Source organism: Salmo salar, chromosome ssa03 (assembly GCF_905237065.1).
Source record: "Salmo salar chromosome ssa03, Ssal_v3.1, whole genome shotgun sequence".
NCBI lineage: Eukaryota > Metazoa > Chordata > Actinopteri > Salmoniformes > Salmonidae > Salmo > Salmo salar.
Genome location: NC_059444.1, coordinates 91454921 through 91470711, shown reverse-complemented (window position 1 = coordinate 91470711; position 15791 = coordinate 91454921). Strand labels below are relative to the sequence as shown.

The 15791-nt window shown below is 45.6% G+C and overlaps 1 protein-coding gene and 1 long non-coding RNA gene across 3 annotated transcripts in view; one reads left to right on the top strand and one right to left on the bottom strand.

The window, feature by feature from the left end:
- Positions 1-7681: 7681 nt before the first annotated feature.
- Positions 7682-8072, top strand: LOC123741743 (uncharacterized). The gene is made up of 2 exons (XR_006769285.1): positions 7682-7792; positions 7933-8072. It is a non-coding gene; the product is annotated as an uncharacterized lncRNA (long non-coding RNA).
- Positions 8073-9481: 1409 nt separating this feature from the next.
- Positions 9482-15791, bottom strand: part of LOC106602028 (cdc42 effector protein 4) — a 38287-nt gene continuing 31977 nt past the window's right edge. For both annotated transcript variants that reach the window (XM_014194474.2, XM_014194477.2), the window contains one exon: positions 9482-12079. In XM_014194474.2, the coding sequence (XP_014049949.1) occupies positions 10735-11841 (1107 nt within the window). In that variant the 5' untranslated portion in view covers positions 11842-12079 and the 3' untranslated portion in view covers positions 9482-10734. The remainder of the gene's footprint in view (positions 12080-15791) is intronic.

Below are 15791 nucleotides of genomic sequence, written 5' to 3'. Positions count from 1 at the left end.
TGATTTTCATATAAATTTTACTATTTGTTCATACTGGTCCCCGTGGGAATCAAACCCACCAACCTGGCGTTGCATGTGCCATGCTCTACCAACTGAGCCACACGGGACCATGTGTGTATATTTGGTCTTAGACACTGAATGTGTAGCAGACCCTGGGAAAATCTGTCTGGATGGCATTCAGATCTTCCTTCTCTCACCCCAACCTCAAACACACACACACACACACACACACACACACACACACACACACACACACACACACACACACACACACACACACACACACACACACACACCTCTCTCCCTCCTTCAGTAAAATCTGGATTGCAGCAGAAACTGTATGTTTTTGAGCCATAAAACAACACCCACAAACTCTGCAGGCAGCCAAGATAAAAAAGGATCTGCTATGGGTGGGGGGGATTTTGGGGAGTGGTTCAGTTGGGTCTAGTATGGAGGAAGAGAATTACACTCTAGGGAATGTAACATGCGTGTGTGTGTGTGTGCATGTAAGAGGAGAGGAGAGGGAACAACAGCCTGGCTAAAAACAGTTGTAAACAATCAATAATTTTGTTCCTGGTTCTCTCTCCCATCCCCCACCTCCAACTCCAATCCCTCTCTCCTTCCTTTCCTTCCTACCTCCTCCTCTCTCTCCCTCCCTCCCTCCCTCCCTCCTTTCCCAGTTCTTTTTACCAGCAGGTTTCTTAATGCTTTCCAGATTTTCGCATGCCGTCGCCCTGGAAGCATTGCAAGGCTACGTCCCAAATAACACCCTAGTCCCTATATAGTGCACTACTTTTGACCAGGGCCCATAGGAACTCATCCCAAGTCTGATCATGGAAATTTGGCAAAAAGGCTGTTGTGTCCCGCCAGGGGTTACATAGGGGAACTCACTGGAAGGCTGTGATCACCCCCTAGTGGTGGAAAGAGAGAATAACAGTTCAGGGAGTGATGAAAAAAATGGCAATGAACATTTTTCCCATGTACTTTTAAAGTTGGATGTCTAACACTACAAATATGTCAATGTTGCAATTATAACCAAATGTGATTTCCTGAGATCAGTCTGTCTCCCAAGAAGAGATTATAGCCTAAGCAGAATTACATAATAACCAATGCCATAGACTTAAAATGTTTGTAACAGGTTGTGCATTGAAACAAACAGATGTCATCAGAGAGAAAAACAGTCAAACAACTCTAACATCCTGTAGACTGATCTGTTTCCATTGTTCCAGACACACCCCTATCCATGTCTTTCCTCCAGAGTCCACTCGGTGGCAGAAGACAACAGTCAGAGAGGGAGGCTCTGGGGTGGAAGTTTATTTTTAACCTTTAACTAGGCAAGACAGTTAAGAACAAATTCTTATTTACAATGACGGCCTACCCCGGCCAAACCCGGATGATGCTGGGCCAATTGTGCGGCACCCTATGGGACGGTTGTGTTGTGATACAGCCTGGAATCGAACCAGGTCTGTAGTGACACCTCTAGCACTGAGATGCAGTGCCTTAGACCGCTGCGCCACTCGGGAGCGTGTAGAGGCTGGAGGTTGATTTGGAATTCAACTTGATGATGATAATGATAGAATCTGAATTCAGTGACTTGGAGAACACCTGCAGAAAATAGACACAAAAAGATGGTGAGAATTTATAATTGCATGTATCTGCATCACAGGTGGCTGGTGGAACCTTAATTGGGGAGGACAGGCTCAAAGTAATGGCTGGAACAGAATCCTCCCCTCACCAGCCTCCTGTGATCTGCATGCCCAAACAGACATACAGTAAACCAAAATGGCCTAAACACACATACCGTAACCACTAATGGTTTATATACAGTTAGACAGAACAAGGATCAATTAAGGCACTCCGTTTTGTATTGATCGCCATCATCAATAACCATAATCAATACTAAATGTTTTAACTCAGGCCATCAGGATAATGGAAGTGTTCCAAAGGGCACCCTGTTCCCTATTTGACCAGGCCCCAAAAGTAGTGTACTATGTAGGGAATAGGGAGCTATTTGGAACAGAGACCTAGCAGTGGAGGAACACCCAGGATTGGAAGAGCAGTTAGACAGAGAGAAAGAGGAGAGGAGGGAGGGAAAGAGGTAGAACAGCGGTTCCTCTAGCATTGGAGGAACACCCAGCAGTACAGAGGGGATGGAGAAGGATTAGACAGGCAGAGAGAAAGAGGAGAAGAGGGATGGAGGGAGATAGAACAGCTGTTAAGTGATTGAGATATGAAACTGTACAAGGACAGATGCATTTCAATGGGGGAGGAGACCTAGTCCATCATAAAGCACCAGAGAGAGTGAACTGTAGAATTAGAATGAGGAGTTCTAGGAGCCATCAGGTCTGACCTCTGCTGCACCTTGGTGGCTGGTGTATGTATTCCTGGGTGGTGTATATGTACACTACTGGTCAAAAGTTTTAGAACAACTACTCATTCAAGGGTTTTGCTTTATTTGTACTATTTTCCACATTGTAGAATATTTTTTGTCCATTAAAATAACATCAAATTGATCAGAAATACAGCGTTGACATTGTTAATGTTGTAAATGACTATTGTTGCTGGAAACAGCTGTTTTTTTAATGGAAAATCTACATAGGCGAACAGAGGCCCATTATCAGCAACCATCACTCCTGTGTTCCAGAGGCACGTATTGTTAGCTAATCCAAGTTTATCATTTTAAAAGGCTAATTGATCATTAGAAAACCCTTTTGTAATTATGTTAGCACAGCTGAAAACTGTTGTCCTAATTAAAGAAGCAATAAAACTGGCCTTCTTTAGACTAGTTGAGTATCTGGAGCGTCAACATTTGTGGGTTTGATTACAGGCTCAAAATCGTCAGAAACAAAGACCATTCTTCTGAAACTCGTCAGTCTATTCTTGTTCTGAAAAATTAAGGCTATTCCAACAGCCTTCTGGAAGAAATTATGCATTATCTGAAAAAAGTGCAAGGGTGCCCACCTTTTGGGCCACGTCTGTATGCCTGAGTGTAGAACTGAATTGAATTTATTGAGCCTCAGAAACTTATATCACAGGCCTACACAACACACACAACATACAAACATCTGATCACTAAAACCTTCCATACACAAACTGGCAGGGAAAGGGGAATCCAGAAAAAAGGTAACTGGTTGTCTATCAGGGCCTCTGTGTACAGATAAATAAAATAAATAAATACATCAAACTGGTTGTCTATCAGGGCAGAGCCTCCATGAACAGATACATCAATCAGGTTGTCTATCAGGACCTCCACGTACAGATTCAGTACAGCCATGTTGACAGTAGGACCCTCCTCCATCCTCCCCAAGGCCCCAGCTGAGTTCACCCAGCCCTCAGAGCGGGGGTGCCTAACAAACAGCCGTCACATCAGATCTGTGTTCATCCATCCAGCCAGCCAGCCCCAGCAAGGGGCAGGAGGTAGGACAAAGATATTCCCAGTCCCGGTCTCCATGACTGCCTGCTCCTTCGACCCCTCCCCCATTACTGATCCTCCAGAATCATCATTATTAGACAACTACAGTTACATGTACCAGGAATTTAACCTGCTGAAATGGTGCTGATCACAAACAGACACTACAGACCGAACATATAGACAAAGTACTGTCCTCCTCCCTCTGGTCCTCCACCCTCTAGGGCCTCCCCCTGTCTACCTCCCACTGTCCTCCCCCCTCTGGTCCTCCCCGTCCTCCACCCTCTTGGCCCTCCCCCCTCTGTCCTCCACCCTCTAGGTCCTCCCCCTGTCTGCCTCCCACCTCTAGGTCCTCCCCCCCTCTGGTCCTCCCCGTCCTTCCCATCCTCCACCCTCTTGGTCCTCCCCCCTCTGTCCTCCACCCTCTAGGTCCTCCCCGTCTGCCTCCCACTGTCCTCCCCCCTCTGTTCCTCCACCCTCTGGTCCTCCCCGTCCTCCACCCTCTTGGTCCTCCCCCGTCTGTCCTCCACCCTCTAGGTCCTCCCCCTGTCTGCCTCCCACTGTCCTCCCCACTCTGGTCCTCCCCCTCTGTCCTCCTCCCCACTCTGGTCCTCTCCATCCTCCCCCCCTCTGGTCCTCCCCCCTCTGGTCCTCCCCCCTCTGGTCCTCCTCCCTGTCCTCCACCCTCTAGGGCCTCCCCCTGTCCTCCACCCTCTAGGTCCTCCCCTGTCTGCCTCCCACTGTCCTCCCCCTCTGTTCCTCCACCCTCTGGTCCTCCCTGTCCTCCACCCTCTAGGGCCTCCCCCTGTCCTCCACCCTCTAGGTCCTCCCCCTGTCTGCCTCCCACTGTCCTCCCCACTCTGGTCCTCCCCCTCTGTCCTCCTCCCCACTCTGGTCCTCCCCATCCTCCCCCCCTCTGGTCCTCCTCCCTCTAGGTCCTCCACCCTCTAGGTCCTCCTGTCCTCCTCCCTCTGGTCCTCCCCCTGTCCTCCACCCTCTAGGGCCTCCCCCTGTCCTCCACCCTCTGGTTCTCCCCCATCTGGTCCTCCCCCCTCTGTCCTCCCCCCGTCCTCCACCCTCTAGGTCCTCCTCCACCCTCTAGGTCCTTCCCCTGTCCTCCTCCCTCTGGTCCTACCCCAGGGCCTGTCCTCCTCCCTCTGGTCCATGGTCCAGCCCAAGTCAACACCAACACTGATGCTTTTAGTATGTTAGCTGAGACATGTACAAGGGGATGCTACTCTTCAAGAACCAATACAATCAAATGACGACATAAGGTTCGAAACATTGACGACAAAGCACCTGGGAGAATAGGCTGCGTTTACACCAGGCAGACCTATTCTGATCCTTCACCCAATTATTGGCAAAAGATCTGATCCGATTGGTCAAAAGACAAATTAGTAGAAAAAAGATCAGAATTGAGCTGCCTGTGTAAGCACAGCCTTAGAGACTTTGTTTACCTTTTGTAGAACATATTATTTGATCCCGTAAGCATCTGCATCAAAACACGGCAGGTGAATACAGTACGTCAGAAAGCAAACACAGCAACATGACTCTAAAACATACCAGACGGTGGAGTAATGATGGTAGGCTTGTATTTTATTACAAAATAGAGCAGTTATTTGGGAGAGTAAGGAGAGCATGTAAACATACATTATTCATACAAAGACAAAGAATAGCAAGAGATAATTTACAGCTTCAACACAAATATATGTAGGAAATAGAAACAGAATCCTCCATTTTGCTTTCATTGCAGCCTCATGATTTTAAACATGGGTAATTTGAATATTTGACTGTTAGTGTTAAAGTGGAGAGAGAACTGTGAATATAGCCTCATCAACCAGACTGACTCAACCAGGCTACTATGACTATACTGTAACAAATAAATTCTGTTTTTCCATTTTCTTTTCTAGGAGATAAAATGTTGAAACAATTACAGTATTTATTTCTGGCTTGACTGAAATCAGAGAGGGAGCCTTTAATATCTGATAAAAAAAGTACAATGATTAAAAGAAGCAGAGCCAGAATATTTGACCTTTAACTGGATATCTACAGTGATTAACCAATCAAGGAGGAAGGACCAGAAGTCTTTGCAGGCTCTCATAACTTTGAGCTCCATAACCAAAGTTATGTGATTATATTACTGATGCTCATTGGTCAGTCTTAGGATTCGTCCAAAATGGCACCCCATTCCCTTTACAGTACACTACTTCTGGTCCGTAGTGCACTATATAGGGAATAGGGTGCCATTTGGGATGAATGGACCCTGGTTATTCCCTATGGACCCTGGTAAAAAGTAGGTCACTATATAGGAAATATGGTGCTATTTGGGACGTAGACTGAGTTATGACTGAGAATTAATATAGACGTCACTATTATGATACCTGGAATAACATCTGTTCACTGGCATATTCACTCACTGCTGCCCACACTAGGAAAATGACAAATCTCACACAGTGTAAAAAAGGAAGTCAGCCACCTTAATGCATCCGTGTACAGATAGATACCTGTGAAGCAGTCTTCTTCTTCAATAATGCGTTTCTTTCTGAAGCCAGACACACATATTTATACACAGGGGTGAATCTTTGGTTTTAGAAATGGGGGGGGGGCACAATTTATTTTTTATCCAGTCAGATAAAAACACTCAAAACAGCCTACCCAACCTCGGAGGCGTCCGCATGGTCCTAAAGCACACCGATGCCTCATTTGGTATCACATTCCAATGATAAAATGGGGGAGGGGGGTAAAATACAATTTCAGAATGTGAAAGTTGCGCCCCTGTTTATACACGTCTTTCATTAACACTGTGTAATTAAATACTAATTTAAACAGATATTCTCTGTCTGTATGTCCAGATACAAAGCATCATCAACATGTTACAGACCACAACACAGTGTCTGGTTTAACAGAGCAGAGCTTGCTGATGCGTCGGTGTGGTTCAACAAAACATAAGGCTATAATTACCAGCCAGGATTCTATTTAGGTGGGAGAAAAAAAATTGAGAGAGAGAGATTCTACCTGAATGTCTCCAATAACAACACAAAACATTTTGCTACAGTGTGCCCTAATGAACACTAAAAAGGTCCAGTTCAATAGTGAGACAGCTGGACCATCCTAGTGAGGGCCCTAGAGGTGAGTGAGAACAGCATCCTATATCTTGGACCCGGGCCTACAGGGCCCAATGTAGGGAACAGGGTGCCATTTGGGATGCAACGGTCATGTTGATGCAGTCAGGCCAGGTGCACTAGACTACTGCAGCTATGAACAGTTTCTAACTCTCTTTTTAAGTGGGGAAGGAAGGAAGTGGTTAGCTGTTATTATCAGACACTCTGTAGCCTGTTAGCTCTGACATGATTGCAGAACCTGACTAACACACACTTGCAGAAGGATTTTCATTGCAGAGAAATATGGACAAATCATAGGCAAATGGAGTCAGAGAATTTGCATCCGAATTTCACAAAACTGATCTAACCTGATCTGCAGGTGGAGAAAGAGGAACACACACACACACACTTCTCTCTGCTCTAAACGTCCTGCTGTAACCAGTGTTTGATAATCGCCACAGGCCCTATGCTTCCATCGGTCTGCTTTAGGACCCTGCTAATGCTAGTTTACCAACAGCATCAGGCTGGGAGAGTTAAGGCTAAACTCTCAATGCTAGGTAAACAGGGGAAAATCTCCTCCCGCCCATGTTATACAGTCCACTTCATTACAGGAAATGACAAGAGGTTGAGGCACAAACACCAACCGACAAATAGGTGACTTGTGTAACATGTCACTGATAATGTGAGGAAAATGCCAGAATGTGAAACAGAACTGGTGTTGATGTAACAATGAACTAACTAGATGATCTATCGTTCTGACAGTCACGATGTTGTTATAGCTAGCAGGGTCCAGTCACGATGTTGCTATAGCTAGCAGGGTCCAGTCACGATGTTGTTATAGCTAGCAGGCTCCAGTCACGATGTTGCTATAGCTAGCAGGCTCCAGTCACGATGTTGTTATAGCTAGCAGGCTCCAGTCACGATGTTGCTATAGCTAGCAGGCTCCAGTCACGATGTTGCTATAGCTAGCAGGCTCCAGTCACGATGTTGCTATAGCTAGCAGGCTCCAGTCACGATGTTGCTATAGCTAGCAGGCTCCAGTCACGATGTTGCTATAGCTAGCAGGCTCCAGTCACGATGTTATAGCTAGCAGGCTCCAGTCACTATGTTATAGGTAGCAGGCTCTAGTCAAGATGCTATAGGTAGCAGGCTCTAGTCACACTGTTATATGTAGCAGGCTCTAGTCACAATGTTATAGGTAGCAGGCTCTAGTCACAATGTTATAGGTAGCAGGCTCTAGTCAAGATGCTATTGGTAGCAGGCTCTAGTCAAGATGCTATAGGTAGCAGGCTCTAGTCAAGATGCTATAGGTAGCAGGCTCTAGTCACAATGTTATAGGTAGCAGGCTCTAGTCACAATGTTATAGGTAGCAGGCTCTAGTCAAGATGCTATTGGTAGCAGGCTCTAGTCAAGATGCTATAGGTAGCAGGCTCGAGATGTTATACACTACTGTTCAAAAGTTGAATGGAATATCTACATAGGCGTACAGAGGCCCATTATCAGCAACCATCACTCCTGTGTTCCAATGGCACGTTTTGTTAGCTAATCCAAGTTTATCATTTTAAAAAGTCTAATTGATCATTAGAAAACCCCTTTGCAATTATGTTAGCACAGCTGAAAACTGTTGTCCTGATTAAAGAAGCAATAAAACTGGCCTTCTCTAGACTAGTTGAGTATCTGGAGCATCTGCACTTGTGGGTTCGATTACAGGCTCAAAATGGCCAGAAACAAAGGACTTTCTTCTGAAACTCGTCAGTCTATTCTTGTTCTGAGAAATGAAGCATGGCTCTTCATGAAGGCCATGCAAGAAATTGCCCAAAAACTGAAGATCTCGTACAACGCTGTGTACTACCCCCTTCACAGAACAGCGCAAACTGGCGCTAACCAGAATAGAAAGAGGAGTGGGAGTCCCCGGTGCACAACTGAGCAAGAGGACAAGTAGATTAGAGTGTCTAGTTTGAGAAACAGGCTCCTCACATGTCCTCAACTGGCAGCTTCATTAAATAGTACCCGCAAAACACCAGTCTCAACGTCAACAGTGAAGAGATGGGATGCTGGCCTTCTAGGCAGAGTTGCAAAGAAAACACCATATCTCAAACTGGCCAATAAAAACAAAAGATTAAGATTGGCAAAAGAACATAGACACTGGACAGAGGAAGATTGGAAAAAAATGTTATGGACAGACTAATCTAAGTTTGAGGTGTTCGGATCACAAAGAACATTTGTGAAACGCAGAAAAAATGAAAAGATACTGGAGGAGTGCTTGATGCCATCTGTCAAGCATGGTGGAGGCAATGTGATGGTCTGGGGTGTTTTGGTGGTGGTAAAGTGGGAGATTTGTTCAGGGTAAAAGGGATCTTGAAGAAGGAAGGCTTTCACTCCATTTTGCAACGCATTGCCATACCCTGTGGACGGCGCTTAATTGGAGCCAATTTCCTCCTACACCAGGACAGTGACCCAAAGCACAGCTCCAAACTATGCAAGAACTATTTAGGGAAGAAGCAGTCAGCTGGTGTTCTGTCTATAATGGAGTGGCCTGCAGTCACCAGATCTCAACCCTATTGAGCTGTTGTGGGAGCAGCTTGACCGTATGGTACTTAAGAAGTGCCCATCAAGCCAATCCAATTTGTGGGAGGTGCTTCAGGAAGCATGGGGTTACCTCAACAAATGGACAACTAGAATGCCAAAGGTCTGCAAGGCTGTAATTGCTGCAAATGGAGGATTCTTTGACGAAAGCCAAGTTTGGACACTATTATTTCAATTAAAAATCATTATTTATAACCTTGTCAACATCTTGAATATATTTGCTATTAATTTTGCAACTAATTTCAGGTATGTCACAATGTTATAGGTAGCAGGTTCTAGTCACAATGTTGTAGGTAGCAGGCCCTAGTCACCATGTTGTAGGTAGCAGGCTCTAATAAAGATTCTCTACCAGGCTCTAGCATGGAAAAAGCCTCATCACAGCTAGTGGAGTGATACACACAACACAAGCCTTTTATTGTGACAGACAGGCAGCCAGGTCCCCATCACCGCGGTAACAGTAGCTCTCTGTTCCGGCCAGACCACTTGATAACACCAACACAGTTCCACTTAACAGGCAGAGAGGAGCACAGAACAAGAGAGGAGCTGCATCATATGAAATGGCACAGATCAATGAAGAAAAGCCCGTATTATTATGACACATGTAAGGGGAATGAATAGCACTGGACAGAGGCTTAATAAAGTCATGTTGTTTATCAAAAATGTTATTATCTTAAGTGTCTCTGCTAAATTCATGAGTTCACACACTTGGACTTCTCTTCCATGTCAGTTCTCTCAGTGTACAGACAGACAGTAGCTGTAATGTGGTGTGTGTGAGGGAGGGAGAAGTTAGCAAGTTGTTCTGTATGTAACAGATGGGGGTTGTATTCATCCAGAAGGAGCCAGTGTCCTACAGACTGTTTTTCCCTTTCCCCCTAAAGCAGGATCCCAGTCCACATGACTATGTCCAGATGTTTGTATTCTCACAGGAAGGACAGAGGAAGCAGTAGCAGTTTCTTCTATTTAATTCAACACGTCATCCACACTACCAGAGGAGGTGCTGTACTATAACCCTTCTATCCAGACTAGACAGAGTAGAGTTTCATCCACTGTATTAGTTTGTTGTAGTATCAATATGTCCTTCACTCTACCAGAGGTACTGCTACTGCACTGTGATCCATATCCACCCAGTATAGACTGTACATCTCTGTCATAATATGGGCCTTTATAGAGTAGTTTCATCCACAGTAGTAATTCATTCATTCCTGTATCAACTCAACACGTCGTCCACAGCATCCTGTAAGCCATCCAGTCTATACGTCTCTGTTGTGATGTGGGACTTTATACTGTACTGAATCTATCCATCTGTACTCATCCATATGCATCCAGTATAGAATCTATCCATCTGTACTCATCCATATCCACTCAGTATAGAATCTATCCATCTGTACTCATCCATATCCACTCAGTATAGAATCTATCCATCTGTACTCATCCATATCCATCCAGTATAGAATCTATCCATCTGTTCTCATCCATATCCACTCAGTATAGAATCTATCCATCTGTACTCATCCATATCCACTCAGTATAGAATCTATCCATCTGTACTCATCCATATCCACTCAGTATAGAATCTATCCATCTGTATTAATCCACACTCATCCGCTCCGTATATGGTTTGAGCGTGTACGTCTTGTTTCATACACGGATCTCATCATCCTCGTCCTCCAAGAAGGAAGAAAACTTTCCCAGCTCCTCCTCCTCAGGTGGGGCGCTGAAAGTGGCGCTGTCCGTATCCCCCCCGTGGAGCTGTCCGGCTGGTTTCTCCTGCTCCACGTGGGCGGAGCCAGAGGCGGAGCTGGACACAGAACAGGTATCTAATTGGTGCTGCAGGTGTTTAGGGCGGGGCTCTGGGGTGTACTCTGGGGTGTAGGGTGCTCCCTCGTCCTCTCCCACCTCAGGTTGTACAGAGCTGGTTGGACTCACAGGTACAGGGACCGCCTCCTCCTGCAGCTGCAGTAGCACAGCTTCCGGTTCCTCTTCTCCCTCCTCCTCTCCTCCCACCTCCCTCCCCAGGAGTAGTGTAGGAGAGGCCCGTTCCTCACTGCTCTTCCCCTCCTCGTATCCCAGATCATCACCCTCCTTCTCCATCACCCCCAGGATGTCCCCCAACATGGAGGGCCCAAGGTCGATGTGGAACGACATGACCGACACAGCGCGCTTCATCCCCCCTCCGTAGTACCCGCGGCTGGGGCTTGGAAGGTCAGTCAGCTCCCCAAAGCTCCTCTCATCCAGCTCCAGAGAGCGTGCCCCAGCAGCGGCCCCATTAGACGGCCTGGTACCTCCACCTCCATCCTGCTCATTCAGTTGTTTCAGTGGGCTGGACGAGAGGCTCTTAGGCACCCTGTGTCCTCCATCAACATGGTCACCGTTTTCATCATTGAGGAAGGGGAGCGACATGGCGTTCTTCACGAAGGTGGGCGAGCCACCGGGTGGCGCTAGCGAGCAGTCTCTCTGGTCCACTCTGGTGACGGACTGGGAGCGTTTGCTGCTGCGGAAGGTTCTGGATAAAAGCCCCGGGCGGGGGGAGTGGGGATGGGCCTGGGGTTCGGCCTGGTGGGGGGCCTCCCCAGAGTGGGTGGAGAGGAAAGAGGTGTCCCCGAAGGCGTCCCCGCTGCGCCCCACGTGCATGGTGTGGCGGAAGTCCCCCAGGGGAGCACTGATCATCTCCCGGGTCAGGTCCATACGGGAGCGGCGCTGTTTGGACTGGGACGAACCAGATACCAGCTGCTTTAGGATGGGCATGGTTGCTGGTTGAGGTCACACACCTCGGACACTCTGTTGGCCAACCTCGGACAGAGTCTGTCACACAGACACACACAGTCAGTCAGTCAGTCAGTCAGTAGCCCAGAAGGACAGATCTCTCTCTTTGTAAAGAGTTCAAAGAAAGAAGTTTTGGGAAGTCTTCAAGGTAGATCCGTGTCACACTCATTGCAGTCCCCAGAAACAATAACACAAGTCTTCAGTTCCAGGGTGGATCGATCTGAAAAGAAAGAGGGGAAAACAACATTAGATATTTATGATCATGACAAGACATTGTTTCATACCATGTCATCGTATCATTGCTCTGAAACAAGAGTGGATAACAACGTGTTTTAGATAAAAACAAACTCCGATCTGACACCCCTTTATAATGGACCAGTGGTCCAGTCCAGTCTCCTGATGCATCCCAAACACCCCTCTATAATTGACCAGTGGTCCAGTCCAGTCTCCTGATGCATCCCAAACACCCCTCTATAATTGACCAGTGGTCCAGTCCAGTCTCCTGATGCATCCCAAACACCCCTCTATAATGGACCAGTGGTCCAGTCCAGTCTCCTGATGCATCCCAAACACCCCTTCTATAATTGACCAGTGGTCCAGTCCAGTCTCCTGATGCATCCCAAACACCCCTCTATAATTGACCAGTGGTCCAGTCTCCTGATGCATCCCAAACACCCCTCTATAATTGACCAGTGGTCCAGTCCAGTCTCCTGATGCATCCCAAACACCCCTCTATAATTAACCAGTGGTCCAGTCCAGTCTCCTGATGCATCCCAAACACCCCTCTATAATTGACCAGTGGTCCAGTCCAGTCTCCTGATGCATCCCAAACACCCCTCTATAATGGACCAGTGGTCCAGTCCAGTCTCCTGATGCATCCCAAACACCCCTTCTATAATTGACCAGTGGTCCAGTCCAGTCTCCTGATGCATCCCAAACACCCCTCTATAATTGACCAGTGGTCCAGTCTCCTGATGCATCCCAAACACCCCTCTATAATTGACCAGTGTTACAGTCTAGAGGTCGACTGATTAAATCGGCATGTCCGATTAATTAGGGCCGATTTCAAGTTTTCCCAACAATCGTTAATCAGTGTTTTTGGATGCCGATTACATTGCAGTCCACGAGGAAACTGCGTGGCAGGCTGACCACCTGTTACGCGAGTGCAGTGTCAAAAGGACCTTGTGGCTGCAAGGAGCCAAGGTAAGTTGCTAGCTAGCATTAAACGTATCTTATAAAAAAACAATCTTCACATAATCACTAGTTAACTACACATGGTTGATGATATCACTAGGTTAACTAGCTTGTCCTGCGTTGCATATAATCGATGCGGTGCCTGTTAATTTATCATCGAATCACAGTCAACTTCGCTAAACGGGTGATGATTTAACAAAAGCGCATTGCCGAAAAAGCACACAATTTTTGCACAAATGTACCTAACCATAAACATCAATGCCTTTCTTGAAATCAATAAACAGAAATATATTTTTTTAAACCTGCATATTTAGTTAAGAAATTCATGTTAGCAGGCAATATTAACTAGGGAAATTGTGTCACTTCTCTTGCGTTCAGTGCAAGCAGAGTCAGGGTATATGCAACAGTTTGGACTGCCTGGCTCGTTGCGAACTAATTTGTCAGAATTGTACATAATTATGACATAACATTGAAGGTTGTCCAATGTAACAGCAATATTTAGACTTAGGGATGCCACCCGTTCAATAAAATACGGAACGGTTCCGTATTTCACTAAAAGTAGAAACGTTTTGTTTTCAAAATGATAGTTTCCGGATTTGACCATATTAATGACCAAAGGCTCGTATTTCTGCATTTATTATATTCTAATTAAGTCTATGATTTGATATTTGATAGAGCAGTCTGACTGAGCGGTGGTAGGCAACAGCAGGCTCGTAAGCATTCATTCAAACTTTACTGCGTTTTCCAGCAGCTCTTTGCAATGCTTGATCCACAGCGCTGTTTATGACTTCAAGCCTATCAACTCCTGAGATTAGTATTGCCAGCCTAAAGTGCCTATTAGAACATCCAACAGTCAAAGGTATATGAAATACAAATGGTAAAGAGAGTCCTATAGTCCTATAATAACTACAACCTAAAACTTCTTAACTGGAAATATTGAAGAACTAGGAATATTGAACCACCAGCTTTCATATGTTCTGAGCCTCCCACCAAATTGAACATTTCATTATTTAATTGAGACTAAATTGATTTTATGTATACCATTAAGTTAAAATAAGTGTTCATTCAGTATTTTTGTAATTGTCATTATTACAAACAAACAAATATATATACACACACACACACACACACACACACACACACACACACACACACACACATATATATATAAAAATCGTCTTATTAAATCCTCCAATATATCGGTATTGAAAAATCAGTCGGTTAACCTCTAGTACAGTCTCCTGATGCATGCCAAACACCCCTTTATAATGGACCAGTGGTACAGTCCAGTCTCCTGATGCACGCCAAAACCCCCTCTATAATGTAGCAGTGGTACAGTCCAGTCTCCTGCTGCACCACCAGGTGCCAGAGAGAGATCCCTCCATGTCAGTCAGACAGACAGGAACACAAAGACAGTTCAATCAGTAATAGTGATAGCCGTGCTGCAGTGGAACAGAACCGATCCTGGAGGATAGTTTAGGCTACTAACTTATTCATCTGTAGTTGAACCTTCATTTTGCAGTGAAATAACAAATGAAAACAGCAGTACATATCCCAGATTGTACCTTTAAAAGAACAGCAGTCATTATCCTATATTGTGCCTTTAACATTATTTATTACAGTGAAATGACCAATCGAACAAGAGCCGTAACTATCTCAGATTTGATGTTTAAAAGAACGTTTCACAGCCACCACAAGATGTAAACTCCCATTAAACCAATAACCGACTAAGAATTTAAGAGGCTAAAACATCTGTCTCTTTACAGGAAGCATAAGCCTTCATGGTTCAACCCTGGAATAATAACTAATACCACTCTGGCATCTAAATTTGACATGATACGTGGCCCTAACGGCACCCAATTCCTTAGATAGTGCACTACTTTAGACCAGGGCCCAGTGGCACCCTATTCCCTAAATAGTGCACTACTTTAGACCAGGACCCATTGGGCTCTGCACAAAAGAAGTGTACTATTATAGGGTATATTTGGGGCACATCCATGGGTTTTTTAAAGTGCATTGAAAATGACATTGAACTGTAGGGGAGTATAGTGCCACCATGCATTGAAATTGAGGTTCAAAACCCCAGACCACAGTACTATATGAACACAGACAGGAAGGGCCAAACTGTTAAACCCTAGACCACAATATTACTGATTGAACAATATTACAGTATTACTGATTGAACTGTCTTTGTGTTCCTGTCTGTCTGACTGACATGGAGGGATCTCGCTCTGGCACCTGGTGGTGCAGCAGGAGACTGGACTGTACCACTGCTACATTATAGAGGGGTGTTTGGGATGCATCAGGAGACTGGACTGGAAAAGCCAAAAGCCCAGAAAAGTCCTATATGAACACAGAGAAAGAGCCAAATTGTTAAACCCCAGACCAGGCCTATATAAACACACAGAGAAAGAGCCAAACTGTTAAACCCCAGACCAGGCCTATATAAACACACAGAGAAAGAGCCAAACTGTTAAACCCCAGACCAGGCCTATATAAACACACAGAGAAAGAGCCAAACTGTTAAACCCCAGACCAGGCCTATATAAACACACAGAGAAAGAGCCAAACTGTTAAACCCCAGACCACAGTGTTATATCTAGCTTAGCTGTAAGAGAACGAACATCTGCACAGTTTCACATTGTACACTCTGTCGTTTAATGACATGTGCCACTCATTCTGACAACCCATTCATCTGTAGAGCAGCACACTGTCGTAAACCATAACAACGTACAGTA